The sequence below is a fragment of the Sylvia atricapilla genome, chromosome 4 (genome assembly GCF_009819655.1).
Source record: "Sylvia atricapilla isolate bSylAtr1 chromosome 4, bSylAtr1.pri, whole genome shotgun sequence".
NCBI classification, from domain to species: Eukaryota; Metazoa; Chordata; class Aves; order Passeriformes; family Sylviidae; genus Sylvia; species Sylvia atricapilla.
The window spans coordinates 49,740,852-49,755,505 of record NC_089143.1 but is presented as its reverse complement, the minus strand read 5'-3'; the positions used below and the strand labels follow the sequence as shown (position 1 = coordinate 49,755,505).

Sequence of the window (14,654 nt, the reverse complement as noted above, 5' to 3'; positions counted from 1 at the left end):
CAAGCATGGTTTTCACCATTTCTTGCCATCCCATAAACAAAAGTTCAAAGGGCACTGCAGGTACTCTGCACTGTTGAAACTCAAAAGTGCCTTGTGATCCTCTGATAAGGCTCCATTTCTGAAGTAGATTTGCTTGGAAGAAGAGCCTGTGCTTATATTCCCCAAAGGCAAATTCTCTTCAATGAATTTGAGGTTTGGAACACTTGTGCTGATTCATGACTTGGCTTAGACATGGAAGAATTTTGGGACCACTGATCTCCAGGGCTCTAAGTACATGAGACATTTTTGAAGGAATCTCTGAGCCCCCAAGTCATCTCCACATGTGTGCCCCAACGCTGAGCATAAGGCAGTGATGCGGCTGAAGAGACCAAGCAGGCTGAAGTGATGCTGCTGGTCTGACTGGGGACTTGGCACTGGCTTGTTTCTCAGAGAAATTCTCTCTGCTCTGATACATACAAAGATTTTCTGCTACTTGGAGCTTGAGGAAAGTTGACTTTTCTACCACACTCTACATTTTCCTGTATGAACTAGTAACTGTTGTGATGCTTTCTGTATGCACACCCTGTGCTGTGCCTGGCCACCAGCAGGACTGACTGCCTGTTCTCTCTGTTCCTTCTATCCCAGATAAAGAAGAAGTGCAAAGGAAACGGCAGAAGCTCATGCCCAACTTCTCTGATGGCTATGGTGGAGGCAGTGGCACCGGAGGTGGTGGCATGTATGGAGGGGCAGGTGGCAGTGCTGGCTCTGGTAAGGCAGCAGTTTTGGGAAAAGAGGGAAAAGAGTTCCATTTGAGAGTAGGATGGATGTTTATGCTGATTTTTAAAATGTAAAGAGGTTTTTGTCACCTAGTCATATAAGACCTGACTCTGTTGCCTTTATTCTACTGTTACTCAATTCAACCAAGTATTTCCTTACTCTAAACATTTCATCATCCCATTTGCCTTCCCACTTTGGAAGCTCTGTTGCTTCCTAGGGCCTTGGAGGCCCTAGGAATTCATGAGACAGCTCAGTTAACTATTATTTCTAAAATTAAACAGGTTCTCAATTGTTTCTTGGCCCACGAGTGGAATTAACCCTGTTGGTGCAAATAACTGTTAAAAATTGGAGATGCTCTTTAGTAATTTCTCTACTGTGGTCTGTTGAAGTCAGAGTATATCCGATATGCAGGATCATGAGAACATTGCTTTGGTTCTTGCAGTGGAGCATTAAAAACCTATAGGTCAGCAAATGTCACCTGAACCACAGCCCTTTTTTTAGAGCAAGGAATAGGGCAGCAGTTTTCAAATTGCTACATGTGTTGCTGGCAGCGCATGTATAGCATAACACCAGAATACGAATGTGTTGTAATCACAAAGGTTCAAAAGCACAGAGGCAGCTTGTGATGTCTCAGTTGATTTTTAGAGGAAAGACATAGTGATACTACATTTGTGCGGTGTTATGGATGTTAGGATAGAGAGTGTCACTAGCCAGCCACCTAGAATTTCTTTGGATTTTTGAAGGGATAGGGAAGAGTTCACCTTTAGTCTAGAAAATTAATTGGATGGAATAAAGCAGAAGGTATGAAGGAAGCAAAAATTCAGTTCTTTAGGTTCAGTGTTCTTGTAGATGGTGTTCTCATTGTTTGAAGATGTAATTCTATTAATTCAGAATATTTTTCCTTTATTTAGGGTTCAGTTTTCCTTCATACGGATACTCTGCTTTTGGAGGGATGCATTTCCATCCTGGCACAACAAAGTCCACTGCTGGCATGAAACATGGTAACAGCATAACTCTTTCTTCCAACATTTGAATTGAGTTTGACCTGTATTTTCTTTTACAGTATGAGCTGCAGTGTCAGGCAGGTCTAGCTAAGCATGCTGTAGAGGGCGTCTTCTCAAACCTCTGGTAGCAGACGTGTTTGTGTAGCTTATACTGCCCTGCTTCTCTTTTTTCCTCTCCAAGTGTAGTTCCTTCTTACTGTGCAGTCCTGAGAAGCAGTCACCAAAATCCTTCCATGTGCTTCTGTATTCAGTGTATTGTTTGAAGCAACAGCCCTCCTGCTTGTTTGAATGTGCTGATTACAGAGGACCCAAGGTGTAGACCATAGGAAATGTATCTTCCTTTGTTGCCACAGTCTGGTACTACACCATAGCCCAGAGAAATCAGTGGAAAAGACTAAGTTAATAATAAGGACACTGTTGGCTTCCTAAAATAGGAAGGTAATTTCAGATGTCCATGTTCATTACTCCATAGATACTTCCAGAGTCTCGGGGATGAATCTGCTGTTAGGGAGAAAAAAAAACAGTCTGAGTAATTCTGCTAGATTTTGTGTGAGTACTTCAGACTTACATTCTTGTACCATGAAAAGAGAGGTAAATCTGTTGTAATATATAAAAAAGTAGAGACTGTCAAAAATTAACATCACTTTAAAGCAAGTCACATCACTGTGTCTGTCCATATGTGTTGCCATCTGGAATATTATGATCCATGAGTTTAGTGATAAGTTTTACAGTGAAGTAGATTTTTGTATTCATTTCTCAGGGTTTGGTTTTGTCTAGCTGAGTTTTATCATCTGTATTAAAAAAAAAAGCAACAGTACTGGACATTAATGATTGTACTTTTTGTTAGAAGGTCTATCAAATTGCACAGCTGAACAGGACAGAAAGAGCTGTGATAAACAAAGTGACAAATGGGACGTGAAACGTGATGTGAAGGTGGAAACCGTGGAGACGACTGAGTGCAGAACATCTGCTTTTAATGAGAAAAAGGAGGATTCTGTTTCTTCCTGTAAAGCTGAAGTGAGTGAAGCAGATTGCAGGTGGCAGGGTAAGTGAGCAAGTAAATGCACTCAGGGTAAATCAAACTGCAGTACTGCAAAGCAAGCATTAAAGGTTTGGAAACTCCAAAAATGTCTGCTATTTTCAGAACATGGTAATGCCTCCTAGAGGAAACGGGAGGGATTTTGTTCCCCAAGATCTGTCCCTCCCCATACCTAGTTCTGTAGATAACCTTCCATCTTTGTACTGCCGCTGGACACTTGAGCTTCTGCTTGTCATGCAGGGAGATGAGACAGCTTTGCCTGCTGGGCATGTTTAACACTGCCTTGGAATAAACTTGTGCAAGGAAGGAAGCTGCAAGCAGTGAAGCCACAGGGAATATAACTCAGCAGTTGACTTGGCTTTTGATATATGAGACACTTTAGTGGATGACTTTAATGGATGTTACTATGACCTGCAGTAGGTCTTCCCTGCAACACCTTTGAATTGTGTGCAAAGTAGCATTTTAAGTTTAAATCTAAAATGTAAAGGTACCTGTTTCTATTTGGCAAATACACAGTAAAATAACTGCAGTAGCAAAGTGTTACACATTGAACTAATGCCTAAAAATTTTTGCTTTTTATGTATTTTTCTTTTATTTATAGCTTTGTAGACCATTAATATGTGGTTATACAGTTCCTGATATTTTTCCTACCCTTTCTCTTAGATTTTAGAGTAATAAGCTAACATTACAACACACTCCTGAAATACTGTTTAGTCTTATTTTTAACTAGAGGACCTACAAGAACATTTTGTTTTCCAGTCAGAATCTTAGAAGAAATAAGAAGTGGGACAAAGCAGCCCTGGACCAACTCCAGTGGAGTAGTACCTGGGGGGAAAATTACCTAACCAACTGCTCTCCTAATTGGACAATGTTTGTTAGACAGGATAATTTGTTAAACTTAAAAACTATAGAAATCTGTTTCTGGGTGTGCCCATGGCCCATAACTATGGACACACCTGGAAGCTTCCAATAAAGAACTGCTTTTTTAGCTTACCATTTTAATACTGTTGCAAGCAGTTTTGTCTTTTTATTTCAGGCAACAAAGCAAAAGGAGGAGGAAAGGAAGGGTATTCAACAGAACTGGTTTAGCAGCAGAGTTCTAAAATATATAAAGACTACAAATCCCCCTTTCCCAGACAGGAAGCCATGCATTTCCTAGATTGTTGTTTTTAAACTGTTGATGGACAATTTTTAAAGGATTTGAGTAATCATGCTTAGCATAAAATAAAAAAACAGTAGTTAGATTAGAGAGACATGGTAGTGGTAGGAATTGATCACAAAGGAATTTCTTGGTTCTGGTTTTTACCAAGTGCAACATGATCTAGACCACTTTTATTATTCCCTGGATCAGGAAGAGAGCACATTACCTTGTGTGTGTCAGCCCTGTCTGACACTTACTGTTAACAGTACTAGCAACTGTAGCTTGGGAATCCAAAGTGGCACAGGAGATGGGCTGTAGTTGTAAACACCTCCAAGGTGTAGCTACTTTGATCTTGGAATGGATGGTGCTCTTGAGAAAAGCTGAAGCAACCCGCTGTTTGCCGTTTTGGTTGTGATAAATCCTGTGACTGGTTCAGAGAACAAAATCTTGTGCTAATATGAAGAAATAATAATGACCATTTAGCTGTTGTGAAGGAGGGGTCTGAATTGTTTACCTGTTTCCCAAGCAAGTAATACTGTAGGCAGGAACTTGACTTTTTTTTTCTGTTGTAAAGGCGTGAAAGGAGGCAATTTGTAACTCCAGATTATACAAAGAATCGGTGCAGAAGAACAGCCTCCATAAAATAGCTATTGCAGGCTAGATCATTTGGGTATTAGACTAAAAGATGTATGTAATATTTTGAAGGGTATCTTTCCTGTGTGTTTGATATGGAAAACCAGGGAGTTTCAACATCCAGTTCTCTGATCTTCGGAAATGCGTATAACGACAAAAGACTAAATTGCTTAACACCCTTCATTGTGAATATGTATCCGAAATATAGCATATGTTAAAAAGTAAATAGTAAATATGAATCCGTCAGCCCAGGCAAATAGTACAGCAGCCACAGGGATGTACTGGCCAGAACAATAAGATGGATAGCTGAGTAAGTCTTTGCCTTACAGCAGTGATGTGCTCATCAGGGATACGCTTCTGACCCAGTCTAAATGCCTGGTTTTGTGTAGCTGGAAATCCCGACTATTGTCTCCCCATGTGTGCTTTAAATGACAGTCTGTTGTACTTGTTTGCACTTTGTAATTGCCAGCCTTACAAGGTTTTATAGAAGTATGAAACTGTTCAAGATACAGCAGTTTTCAGATGATACTGCTTCACAGAATGACACTGTAGTTTCAGAGTTCATCCTGTTTCATTTTCACTAGTTTCTTGCTGATACAGACCCACAAAAGTATTGACAGAGCAGCTAGAGTTACTTTTTTCCACAAATGAGTTTCTTTTCTTCCCTTTCTCCCTTTTGCCTCCCTGCCATGACAACTTCTGCTTTTGAAATCTCAGTGGCTATTCATTTATAATTCTAAAATCAGGATACAAATGCTAAGCATTGTAAAAAATGCAATGTTTCAAACAGAACAGACTCTCTGTGCCACTGGTGTAAAGCAGGCCAGACTGCATGATTTGAGTCAGAGTGCAAAGCCCTGCATTTATTCCATAGCTTTTCTCTGAGCTTCTCTGCAATATTCGATGGGTGTGCCTCAGCCTCCTCAAGGCGTAACTGCTCAGACCTGCAAGTTCCAGATCCAAGTTCTGCTTCTTTTGTCTCATTACACACAACTGCACATCAGTGCTGTTAATTCAGTGCCAGTGAAACCAGAGGGAGCTTCCAAATTTGGCTGTTCTCAGGGTTCCTGCTGTCTGAATGCTCAGCATGCCCCTAGTTTTCCTTCCCAGGCATTCATTCCCTCTGTCCTTACCTCTCAGAAGTAATTAGCAACCATCTCAGTGAAGCAGTGAATAATGCTTGGTGGTCTGCACTTTGTATTTCTGTGGCAGCACAAATGCCTGTCAAAAGTAGGTGGTGTTCCAGGGGAATAAAACCAAGCTGATGAAGAGGAAACTTTGTGTTGCAGATGCCCTGTTCCTGGAGAAGGCCATGCAGCTTGCCAGGCGCCATTGCAACGCCCTCTTCGATTATGCTGTAACTGGAGATGTGAAGATGCTGTTGGCAGCTCAGCGCCATCTCACCGCTGTCCAGGATGATAATGGGGACAAGTGAGTTGACCACACTGCACTTGCTGGGTTGAAACCAATGGCTTTGAGGGCAGAATGGGGTAGTCAATTTGTTCTGTCCCTCATGGGTGCCAATCACTGATGGCACCATTTCTCTTTTCTGCTGTTTGGGAGAGGTATAGCTGAGATTTAGACACTTTTGTTTCATTTGCAAAGAAGGCATGTACACCATAAACTTCATTGATCCAGTACCTGTCAGAAAGTAATCATTGAGGGTATGTTGAGCATGTTGTCAGTTTGAGTTTCTTTGCCCTCTTTTACTTAAAATCTTGATCAAGCAGGATTTGCTGTGCTTGCAAAATGATACACGGTGTATGGGCATCCTCAGCTTGGTGCTGAAGGAGAGTGCCCTGCTTTTCATTCCATGCAAGTCCTTAAGTCTTCATAGGATGCTTTGAGTAAGAGATTCACCCGGAGATGTAGAAACAATAGCTGGAGGGTCCATACCACATTTCTCCCACTGACACCAAATTCTTTCCAGAGGACATTATTTTCCTCTTGCTTACACCTGTACTGTACTCTACTGTTGTCTTCCAAGGGATTGCACAGATGTTTGTGGCAGACTTGGCTGCTAATATTTGCATATCAGTCCTTCAGTAATATGAGCTGGAGTGGAAATCCACTTTGTTCCTCTACAGCCACGCAGATTCTGTGGAACTCAGAGTGAAGTATTGTGAGGAACTAATGATCAGTAGTTATTTAAAATGAAATTCAGCAGAAGCAGCTCTGAACAATCAAATATAATCTCTTGAATAAGCAAGTTACACTATCACATACTCACTTTTTAGCTGGCAGGCCCTGTGCAATCACCTGCATTTCCTTAAATTGTAGTGTTCTGAACAGTAGAAGCCAGATAAGTCTCAAGGTGTCCAGCTAGAAGGAAAGTTGCAAGTGACCGAGACCTGTGTCCCACTGTTCAATTACTATGATAGAGGTTACTACTTTCACTCCATTTTCAGTGAAAATAGGCCTCAGATTACAGATGGTGGACTGCACAAATCAGAGGGAGCAACTTTGCCAGCTTTGCTTTCAAACTGGAAACCTAATGTCTGCTTTGAGATAAGCAGGAGTGTGAACAAGGTGGGAGCTAGCAACAAAATCTGCAAGCGCTATGGACAGTACAGCTTCTGTGTTAAAAAAAAAAGGAGGGGGGGATGTTAGAGGAATATTGAGCAAGTAGGACCTGCATTTAAATATCAAAAAGGTACTCCTCAGATTTAGACTTGCAGGGCATTTTAACTAAGTTAAAATACCTTTTAGAATGACAATAAATAGTTGCTTCCTCGCTGGATCAAGAAGTGACTGCAAGGATGTGAGGCTCAAGTTCACGTTGCCTTTATTTTGTGAGCATAATATACATAATATGCATTACTTCACAACTTTTTAACAAAGCGAAGTGATTATCTTCCAGCTCTCTTGGGGAAGAAGAAAAAGGTCAAAATTAATTAATAAATTGCCCTGATTTTCACTTTCATCATTATAATTATATGACAACAAGGAAGTTTTTGCTTAAGCCTTTAAAAAAACTTTACTGTCAACAATTTATGGCTTTGAGACAGAACCCAGCAACCTGTGATTAGTGTATATTTACAGTGGACACTCAGTAACACAGGCTGTAACTGTTTTTGTACCAGTACCACTGCTCTGTAGATATCTGATGGCTCTACAGTGGTGCTCAAATGCAGTTTTTCGTGTAGGAATGTTTAAGAAATGGAAGTGACCTTTAGTGGCCTCGCCAGCAGCATCACACATAATGGTAGAGTAAAATTAAAATACTTGCTGCTGAAGGGAGAGCTAAAAGCAGTCGAACAAATGTGTTTCTGTAGTGAGATTTGGAAATAAAATGTCAGCACAATACAGAGCATAATAAAAAGCATCTATCAGAGCAGAGGAAGAGCACTTTTCCAGTAATGGTGGGACTGTTTGAACAGCACTGGGGAGTTGAAGGAGGGAAGGTGCCATGATACTTCCAGTGGCAATACAGAGAATCAATAAAAAAACACCCTTTTAGGATGAGTTTGGTTTGTAAATTATCTTTTTCTGCTTTTTAAAATATCTTTGCTTTTGACTGCTGTCTGTGTCAGTTTCAGGATGACTCCTTGCCCTAAACGGCAATGGCACTTCTTTTAATTTTTCTGAAAAAAGTGTGTATCTGAGACTCTTCAGGTATTTCTGGAGTGGCATAACAGACAAACCACGTGTCCTGTGTTGATATTATTTTGTGTCAGCAGCAACTTGCAAAAATTATGAGTCTATAAGTTGACCAGCACCCGCCAGGGAAGTGCTTGGCAGGATATGTTTCAAAACAAAGGGCATGATTTTCAAATGAAGTCGTAGGGTAGCAAGGCAAATGGAGCTCTGTGGGACAGGAGTGATGGGATTCACAACTTGCTTTTTTCTGATGCCATGTTGCACATCCAGCCACTCAGGCTGGTGATGAGGGACCTGCCTTTGGAGAAGAGCACAGGAAGGGGGTTGCATTAACCCAGTAGAAGTAAAGTGTATTGCTGTGCAATCACTCGGTGACAAAATTTACTGGCATGATGCCTCTGCCCACTGCTGCAAATCCTGTGGTTGTTAGTCACTAAGGCCTGAGTCCTTAGTCACTTTTCTGTTTGAAAACGAAATAAAGAAAAACCCACAGATCTGGGGAAACCCCCAAGGGAAAATCTGCTTTGGTAGCAGAGAGGCTTGTGGAAATTCTGCAGGAAGGTTTTGACAGTAAGAAGTGATTATCTGCTGCATAATTCAAAATATGAAAAAACAGCAAACCAGCAGAGAATCTGAGGATTTCTGAAACAATTGTTTTCTGCCACACATTTTGTATATTCACCTAGTAGTAAAGTGATGCTGAGGGCCAGCAAAAGCCATACTGAGTTTGCTTTTGTGATTGAAAGATTAAACAGTTACCTTCTGACCTGCTTTTTTTAGTGTTGGGATTCATTTTAGGTGTTGGTACTCAGTGCTGGAATCACCTCTAATACTCAAGTATTTTTATCAGAATGCAGTCAGATCTACAGCAAAGTCTTGAAACTTCTGCAATAAATTTGAAAACAGTATGAATTTGTTAATCTGCTTTTTGTTTGTTTCAGTGTCCTTCATTTAGCAATTATCCACCTTCATACTGAGCTGGTGAAAAACCTCTTGGAAGTTATGCCCGATTTGAATTACAATGCCATCATTAACATGAGAAATGACCTCTATCAGGTGCGCAGCTGGGGGGGTATAAGTGCTGCTAATTGTTCAGTCAGTAAAAACGAAATTGCACAACTTGCTGTCTGTGGGAAGAGATCAGACTGATGCAAACAAGTTTAGAAACAAGGATACATTTTAAGGTTGTGGAGGAAAGAGAGCATTTTTTCACTGGTTTAGTCCATAACTCTCTTTGATGGTAGCAAGTGTCTCCATGGGTTAACTGTGGAACAGGCCAAAAAGAGCAAATTTTTCAGTTCATGGCTTCAGTATTTGGCTTCTCTGTTACTAAACCAGAGGTATGGATCACAGTGTGCCAGCTCTGGGCTTCTCTGACCTTTCTGACACTGGTTAACTTGGGATCATGAGTCAGTTCCTGCGTCATCAGTTATCTGTAGGCACATGTGGAAGCCATAATAACCTATGCCCTTCTTACAGCCCAAATTGTATTTGTGCCCATCACGTGAGCAACAAGATTTCCTTTTCATTTCTGCGGTAACTGAGAAAAGCCCATGCCCTTGTCTTTTACCCTAGAGGGAAAAGAACTGGCAGGCAGTTCTGTCTCTTTAACTATAGTCCGGCCTGTTTGTATTGTAACTTGAGTTTTAAAAAGAGCTGTGGGAACCTGCCTGGAAAAGAATCTCTTTTAAAGAGATTGTGCACACCACTGACCAGCACTCTGACACTTGTGTCATTTGTTTTGCTGTGAACAGTAAAGGCAGGTTTTAATTCCATTCAGGTAGTCCGTGAAGGTTTAGTTTGACTTTGTTTTCCTTCACATTTTTATGTTCTTATAAAGCAAGTTTGAAATGTGGAGTCTGCTGAAAGTAAGCAGAAGATTCTGAATTGAATTCTGTGCCCTGCGTTTAACAAAAACAAGAAGCAAAGCTGGGCTCTGCACAGGAAATAAATCCCTGACTACCACAATCTCTACAGCTCTTCATACCTTCAACTTAAACCTTAAGCCATTGATGGAAGAGAATGTAGGCTTGGGCTAGAATTTTCTTTCTCTACAGATATTCTGAAAGCTGACATATACCCTATAGATGCAGTTATTAATTGCAAATGTGTTGACGAATCTATTGACAAACACAAGCTTATTGTGCAGAGCTGGATTTGAGTCTTCTTGTAAAGTGCTCAGTTAATATAATCTAGATATGGAATCTTATTCATTTTTTAAATTATTTTACTATTGGAAATAGCATTTCCCAGACCTCACTAGAATTCTTACTGTTTAAATACATGCATGTGTATATTGTGTGATGCTGCTCAGAACTGACAAGAATGCAGTATGCAACCAACCTTTGGAATGTCCCAAAACCTCTCAGCCTGAGCATTGCTTAGTGCTGCAGGTGCACAAAAATGGGGAATGTGCAAATGCGATCAGCTACTTCAACACACATAACATAAATGCACAATTGCTCTGCAGTTTGACAAGTGCACAGATCTGCAGCATTTTCCTCTTTTCTGTGCAGCCATTTTGAGGGATAAGGAGCTCCCGTGCCCATGGCTGCAAATCTCTGATTCAGGAGCAAAATGAGCTTGGTGATGGGGCAGCTGTGGAAGCAGGGTTGCAGTGTGTGGGGGGCATAGGGATTATCTCATTTCCCGAGTCCCTTGCACTGCAATGCTCAAATAGCCAGGTCAGTGCCCTGGCTTATACAGTAGGCAACATCTTTGTTCCTCCCAAAGTCCAACTGCTGACATTGGCAAGACAGCTTTTATTTCCAGTAAGTAGAAACACTATTTGTAGTATTCAGTAGAAAAGAAGTTACACCTCTCCAAAGCCAACAAACTAAAAGCTTGCATATGTGTAGTCTTCTCACGCTAGGAGCTTTTATGGGTTTCAGAGATTTCTGTACAAGTGATGTGCAGCTGTTACTTTTCTTCTCATGGCTTGCTTCTGTCACTTGCAGACCCCCCTGCATCTGGCAGTAATCACAAAGCAGGCAAAGGTGGTGGAAGACTTGCTGAAGGCTGGGGCAGATGTCAGCCTTCTGGATCGCCATGGCAATTCTGTCTTACATTTAGCTGCTGCTGAAGGAGATGACAAGATTTTGAGTCTGCTCCTCAGGCATGAGAAGGTATCTCCAATGGTCAACCTCCCCAATGGCGAAGGTATGGAAAGATAATGGCTGTATTTTACACTCCCCTTCATCAAACACACCACAATTCCTGCCAACACCATGTTGCCACACAGGTAGATATAGACTCTGAAAATAACATCTTTCCCCACTTTGCATATGCTGCCCTTGGTTTTTATATGCCTGCAGGCACAGATGAGAGAACACAGGTGTGTCAGAACAGAAAGATTCATAATCGTCACGTGACACAGTATGGATTTGAATTTTTGTCACGGTACATTCTCTTCAATCTCACAGAACCTCAAGCACTGTGTTCATCTTATTCCTTATGCCACCTTTGGTTTTCAAAAAAAAGCCTCAGAAAAAAATGTTTCCTCCTGTCTAGTGAGTGAAATCCCCTTAAAATTTTCAGGATTTAATCCCCTTAAAAAGTTTCAGGACTAGTATTGAGTTTCATACTTTGTTACCATACTGAATTAGAGCCTTTAAAATAACCACAAAGAGACAGTTCTCCCATTTTTCAATGCACAGGGGACTTCAATTTAGTACTCCTGCTCTAATAGATTGTAAAATGTCTGACCTAAAATTGTCATTGTGGATTCAAAAAACTGTGTTCAGTTCTTCAGAGAGAGAGGATTTTTTTGGTTGGGGGTTGGCTTGTTGGTTGGTTTTTAAATAAAAATTATTTATTATTATCTTTGTGGTTCAGGTATTCTTGAGGTGTCAGGTTACCGTGACCTTACAGGAGGATTATACTAAAATACACTACTTACTCTTTGGACCATTTTCTAGAAGAGACAATCACTAGCAGATGAGGCCACTATGGGGTACTTGTTTCTTTAGTACCAAGATGCAGATTTTCTTTTTAAGGCTATTCTCTTGAAGCAAAAAGATGCTCTAGGTGAGCTCTTTAGTTCTTGCCTTCTGTTCCACCTTGTAACCTGATTTTGTTTTTCTTGCATGGTTTTGACTCGCCAAGTTTAAATTTATGCACAAAGAACATATTTATTAACACCATTAACTTCATCCTGAGCCTCCACCTGGAGTACTCCCGTCGGGTCTGGGGCCCCCAGCATAAATAAGAAGGACATAGGCTTGTTGGAGCAGAGGAGAGCATGAGGATGCTCAGAGTGCTTTAACATCTCTCCTCTGCAGACAGGCTGGGAGAGCTGGGGCTGTTCAGCCTGGAGAAGAAAAGTCTCCAAGGAGACCTTACAGCAACCTCCAGTACCTAAAGGGGACTAAGAAGAAAGCTGGAAAGAGGTGTTTTATGAGGACGTGTAGGGATAGGACAAGGCTTTAAACTGACAGAGGGTGGGTTTAGATCAGATACAAGACAGAAAGGCCTCACTGTGAGGATGGAAGGATGGAACTGTGAGGATGCTGTGACACTGGAAGAGGTTGCCCAGACAAGCTGTGGGTGGATTCCTGAAAGTAGCTTCTAGGCCAGTTTGGTTGGGTGTTTGAGCAGCTTGGTCTGGTTTAAAGTGTCCCTGCCCATGGCAGGACTGAGGTGGAACTAGATGATCTTTGAGGTCCTTTCCAACCCAAACAATTCTATGATTCTATCATCTTTTAGTGTATAAGCAGGCAAAATATGTTACTTCTGCTCAGGTAACTACAGTAACTGTAACTCATTTTACAATTTTCTCACTTTGAAACTCATTACTCTGATGTTTCTGAATTTTAGAAATATTAATGCAGATGATGGATGGGTTTTGTTTTGTGTAGGTCTCAGTGCAATTCACATGGTGGTGATGGCAAATAGCATGTCCTGCCTCAAACAGCTGATTGCTGCTGGAGTTAACATCAATGCTCAGGAACAAAAATCTGGACGAACTGCACTGCATTTGGCTGTTGAACAAGAGAACATCCCCTTGGCAGGCTGCCTTTTGCTTGAGGTAAGGGCACAATTTCTTTCTTCCAGGTCTTTTCAATTACATATTTAAAAGCTGTTGACAATCCTTGAGTGTTTCAGAAAAACAGAAGGGGGAGGTTCCTATTGATTAACTAGATTACTTGAACTGGTATAATGGCAAAGTTACTGGTAATGTCACTGTTTTGTTCAGCACTGCTGGTGAAGCTTTTGCCTGAGTTGAGGAATATGAAGTTTGTGACTGCATATGCCATGTGTAATTTGCACTGAGTAGTCCTGGCAGGCACTGAAGTTACCATGAACAAGTTCATCCCTTCTTCTGTGTAAAATAGAACATGTATAGAGACATGCACAGATACATAGTTGTGTAATCTATAAATATTTGTCTCATCCTAACACCTTGAGCCTGGTATCCTTAATTCTACACGCTCCAGCTGGTTGTGTAGCTTTCCTCTGTGTTCATGCATAGATGTGCCACCAGCCTGGCTGCTCTTCTGATGAGCAGCAGGAGGGCAGGATTCTGTGCACACCACTCAGACTCCAAAGGCCATTGGCAATCAGATGGTATAACTTTTACAGTGTATGCAAAGTGGCTTTTATGTACCTGTTGTATTGGGAGATACACACTGTGCCTCCTGCTCTTACACTGGAGCACACTACCACTCTATGCATGCAGACAGTTGTAGTTACTTTCCAATTCCTTCTTTTCAGGCAACGATTAGAGATTTTTTGCAACCAGGCATGGAATGGGTGCTGACTTGCACAGTAGCAGTGTTTATGCTGACATGAGCCTCTGCAGCTGCATTGTACAGATTTCTTTTCTTTTTTTCCATTCAATAAAAACATAGGGTGATGCTGATGTGGACAGCACTACATATGATGGGACAACTCCACTTCATATAGCAGCTGGAAGGGGCTCAACAAAATTGGCAGCAGTTCTCAAAGCAGCAGGTATGGAAACAGATCTTTGCTGGAGACTTTTCTTTCACAGTGACAATTCAAGTTAGAAGGCTGCAAGCAGGAAAGAATGTGCCAGTGAACTTGTTAAATGGGTGGAGGAAGTCATATATTAAAAGCAAGAAGGCCTGAATTTCCTCAGAAAGTCCTGCTCTGAGGTGCTATACTAATCACTCTTCAGCACCATCTAATGGCTAGAAAGGCAAATTATGTTAGTAAAAAAAAAAAAAAACCAAACCAAAAAAAACACCTCATGAGGACTTCAGGAAGATTTTTGAGTATCTTTTGTAGCTTTTATAGCTGAAGAAGTGGAGAAGAAATATTTTTATGTATCTGGTAGAAGTATTATACTGCTTTAGAAACAAAAAGCCAAAAAAAATCATCACTGAAGCATGAGCTTGTTAGTGTTTCCTAGTGCCGTCACTTTGGAAGAATTAGGTTGGCATATTTATTGGAACATTTTGTCAATTGTATTTAAATTGGATTTTTCTCTTTTGAAACAGAAACCCAGGCCTCCCATTGC

General features: G+C 41.0%; 1 protein-coding gene across 4 annotated transcripts in view; it reads left to right on the top strand.

The window, feature by feature from the left end:
• The window catches only part of NFKB1 (nuclear factor kappa B subunit 1), a 47,256-nt gene that overhangs the window by 27,631 nt on the left and 4,971 nt on the right, over positions 1-14,654 (top strand). For 2 of the 4 annotated variants that reach the window (XM_066317869.1, XM_066317867.1), the window contains exons 11-18: positions 625-747; positions 1,668-1,757; positions 2,611-2,805; positions 5,863-6,004; positions 9,115-9,229; positions 11,131-11,332; positions 13,030-13,199; positions 14,023-14,125. In XM_066317869.1, coding sequence (XP_066173966.1) covers positions 625-747; positions 1,668-1,757; positions 2,611-2,805; positions 5,863-6,004; positions 9,115-9,229; positions 11,131-11,332; positions 13,030-13,199; positions 14,023-14,125 — 1,140 coding nt within the window. Of the gene's footprint in view, positions 1-624; positions 748-1,667; positions 1,758-2,607; positions 2,806-5,862; positions 6,005-9,114; positions 9,230-11,130; positions 11,333-13,029; positions 13,200-14,022; positions 14,126-14,654 lie in introns of all 4 variants that reach the window. The other 2 variants (XM_066317868.1, XM_066317866.1) reach the window with 1 other exon arrangement.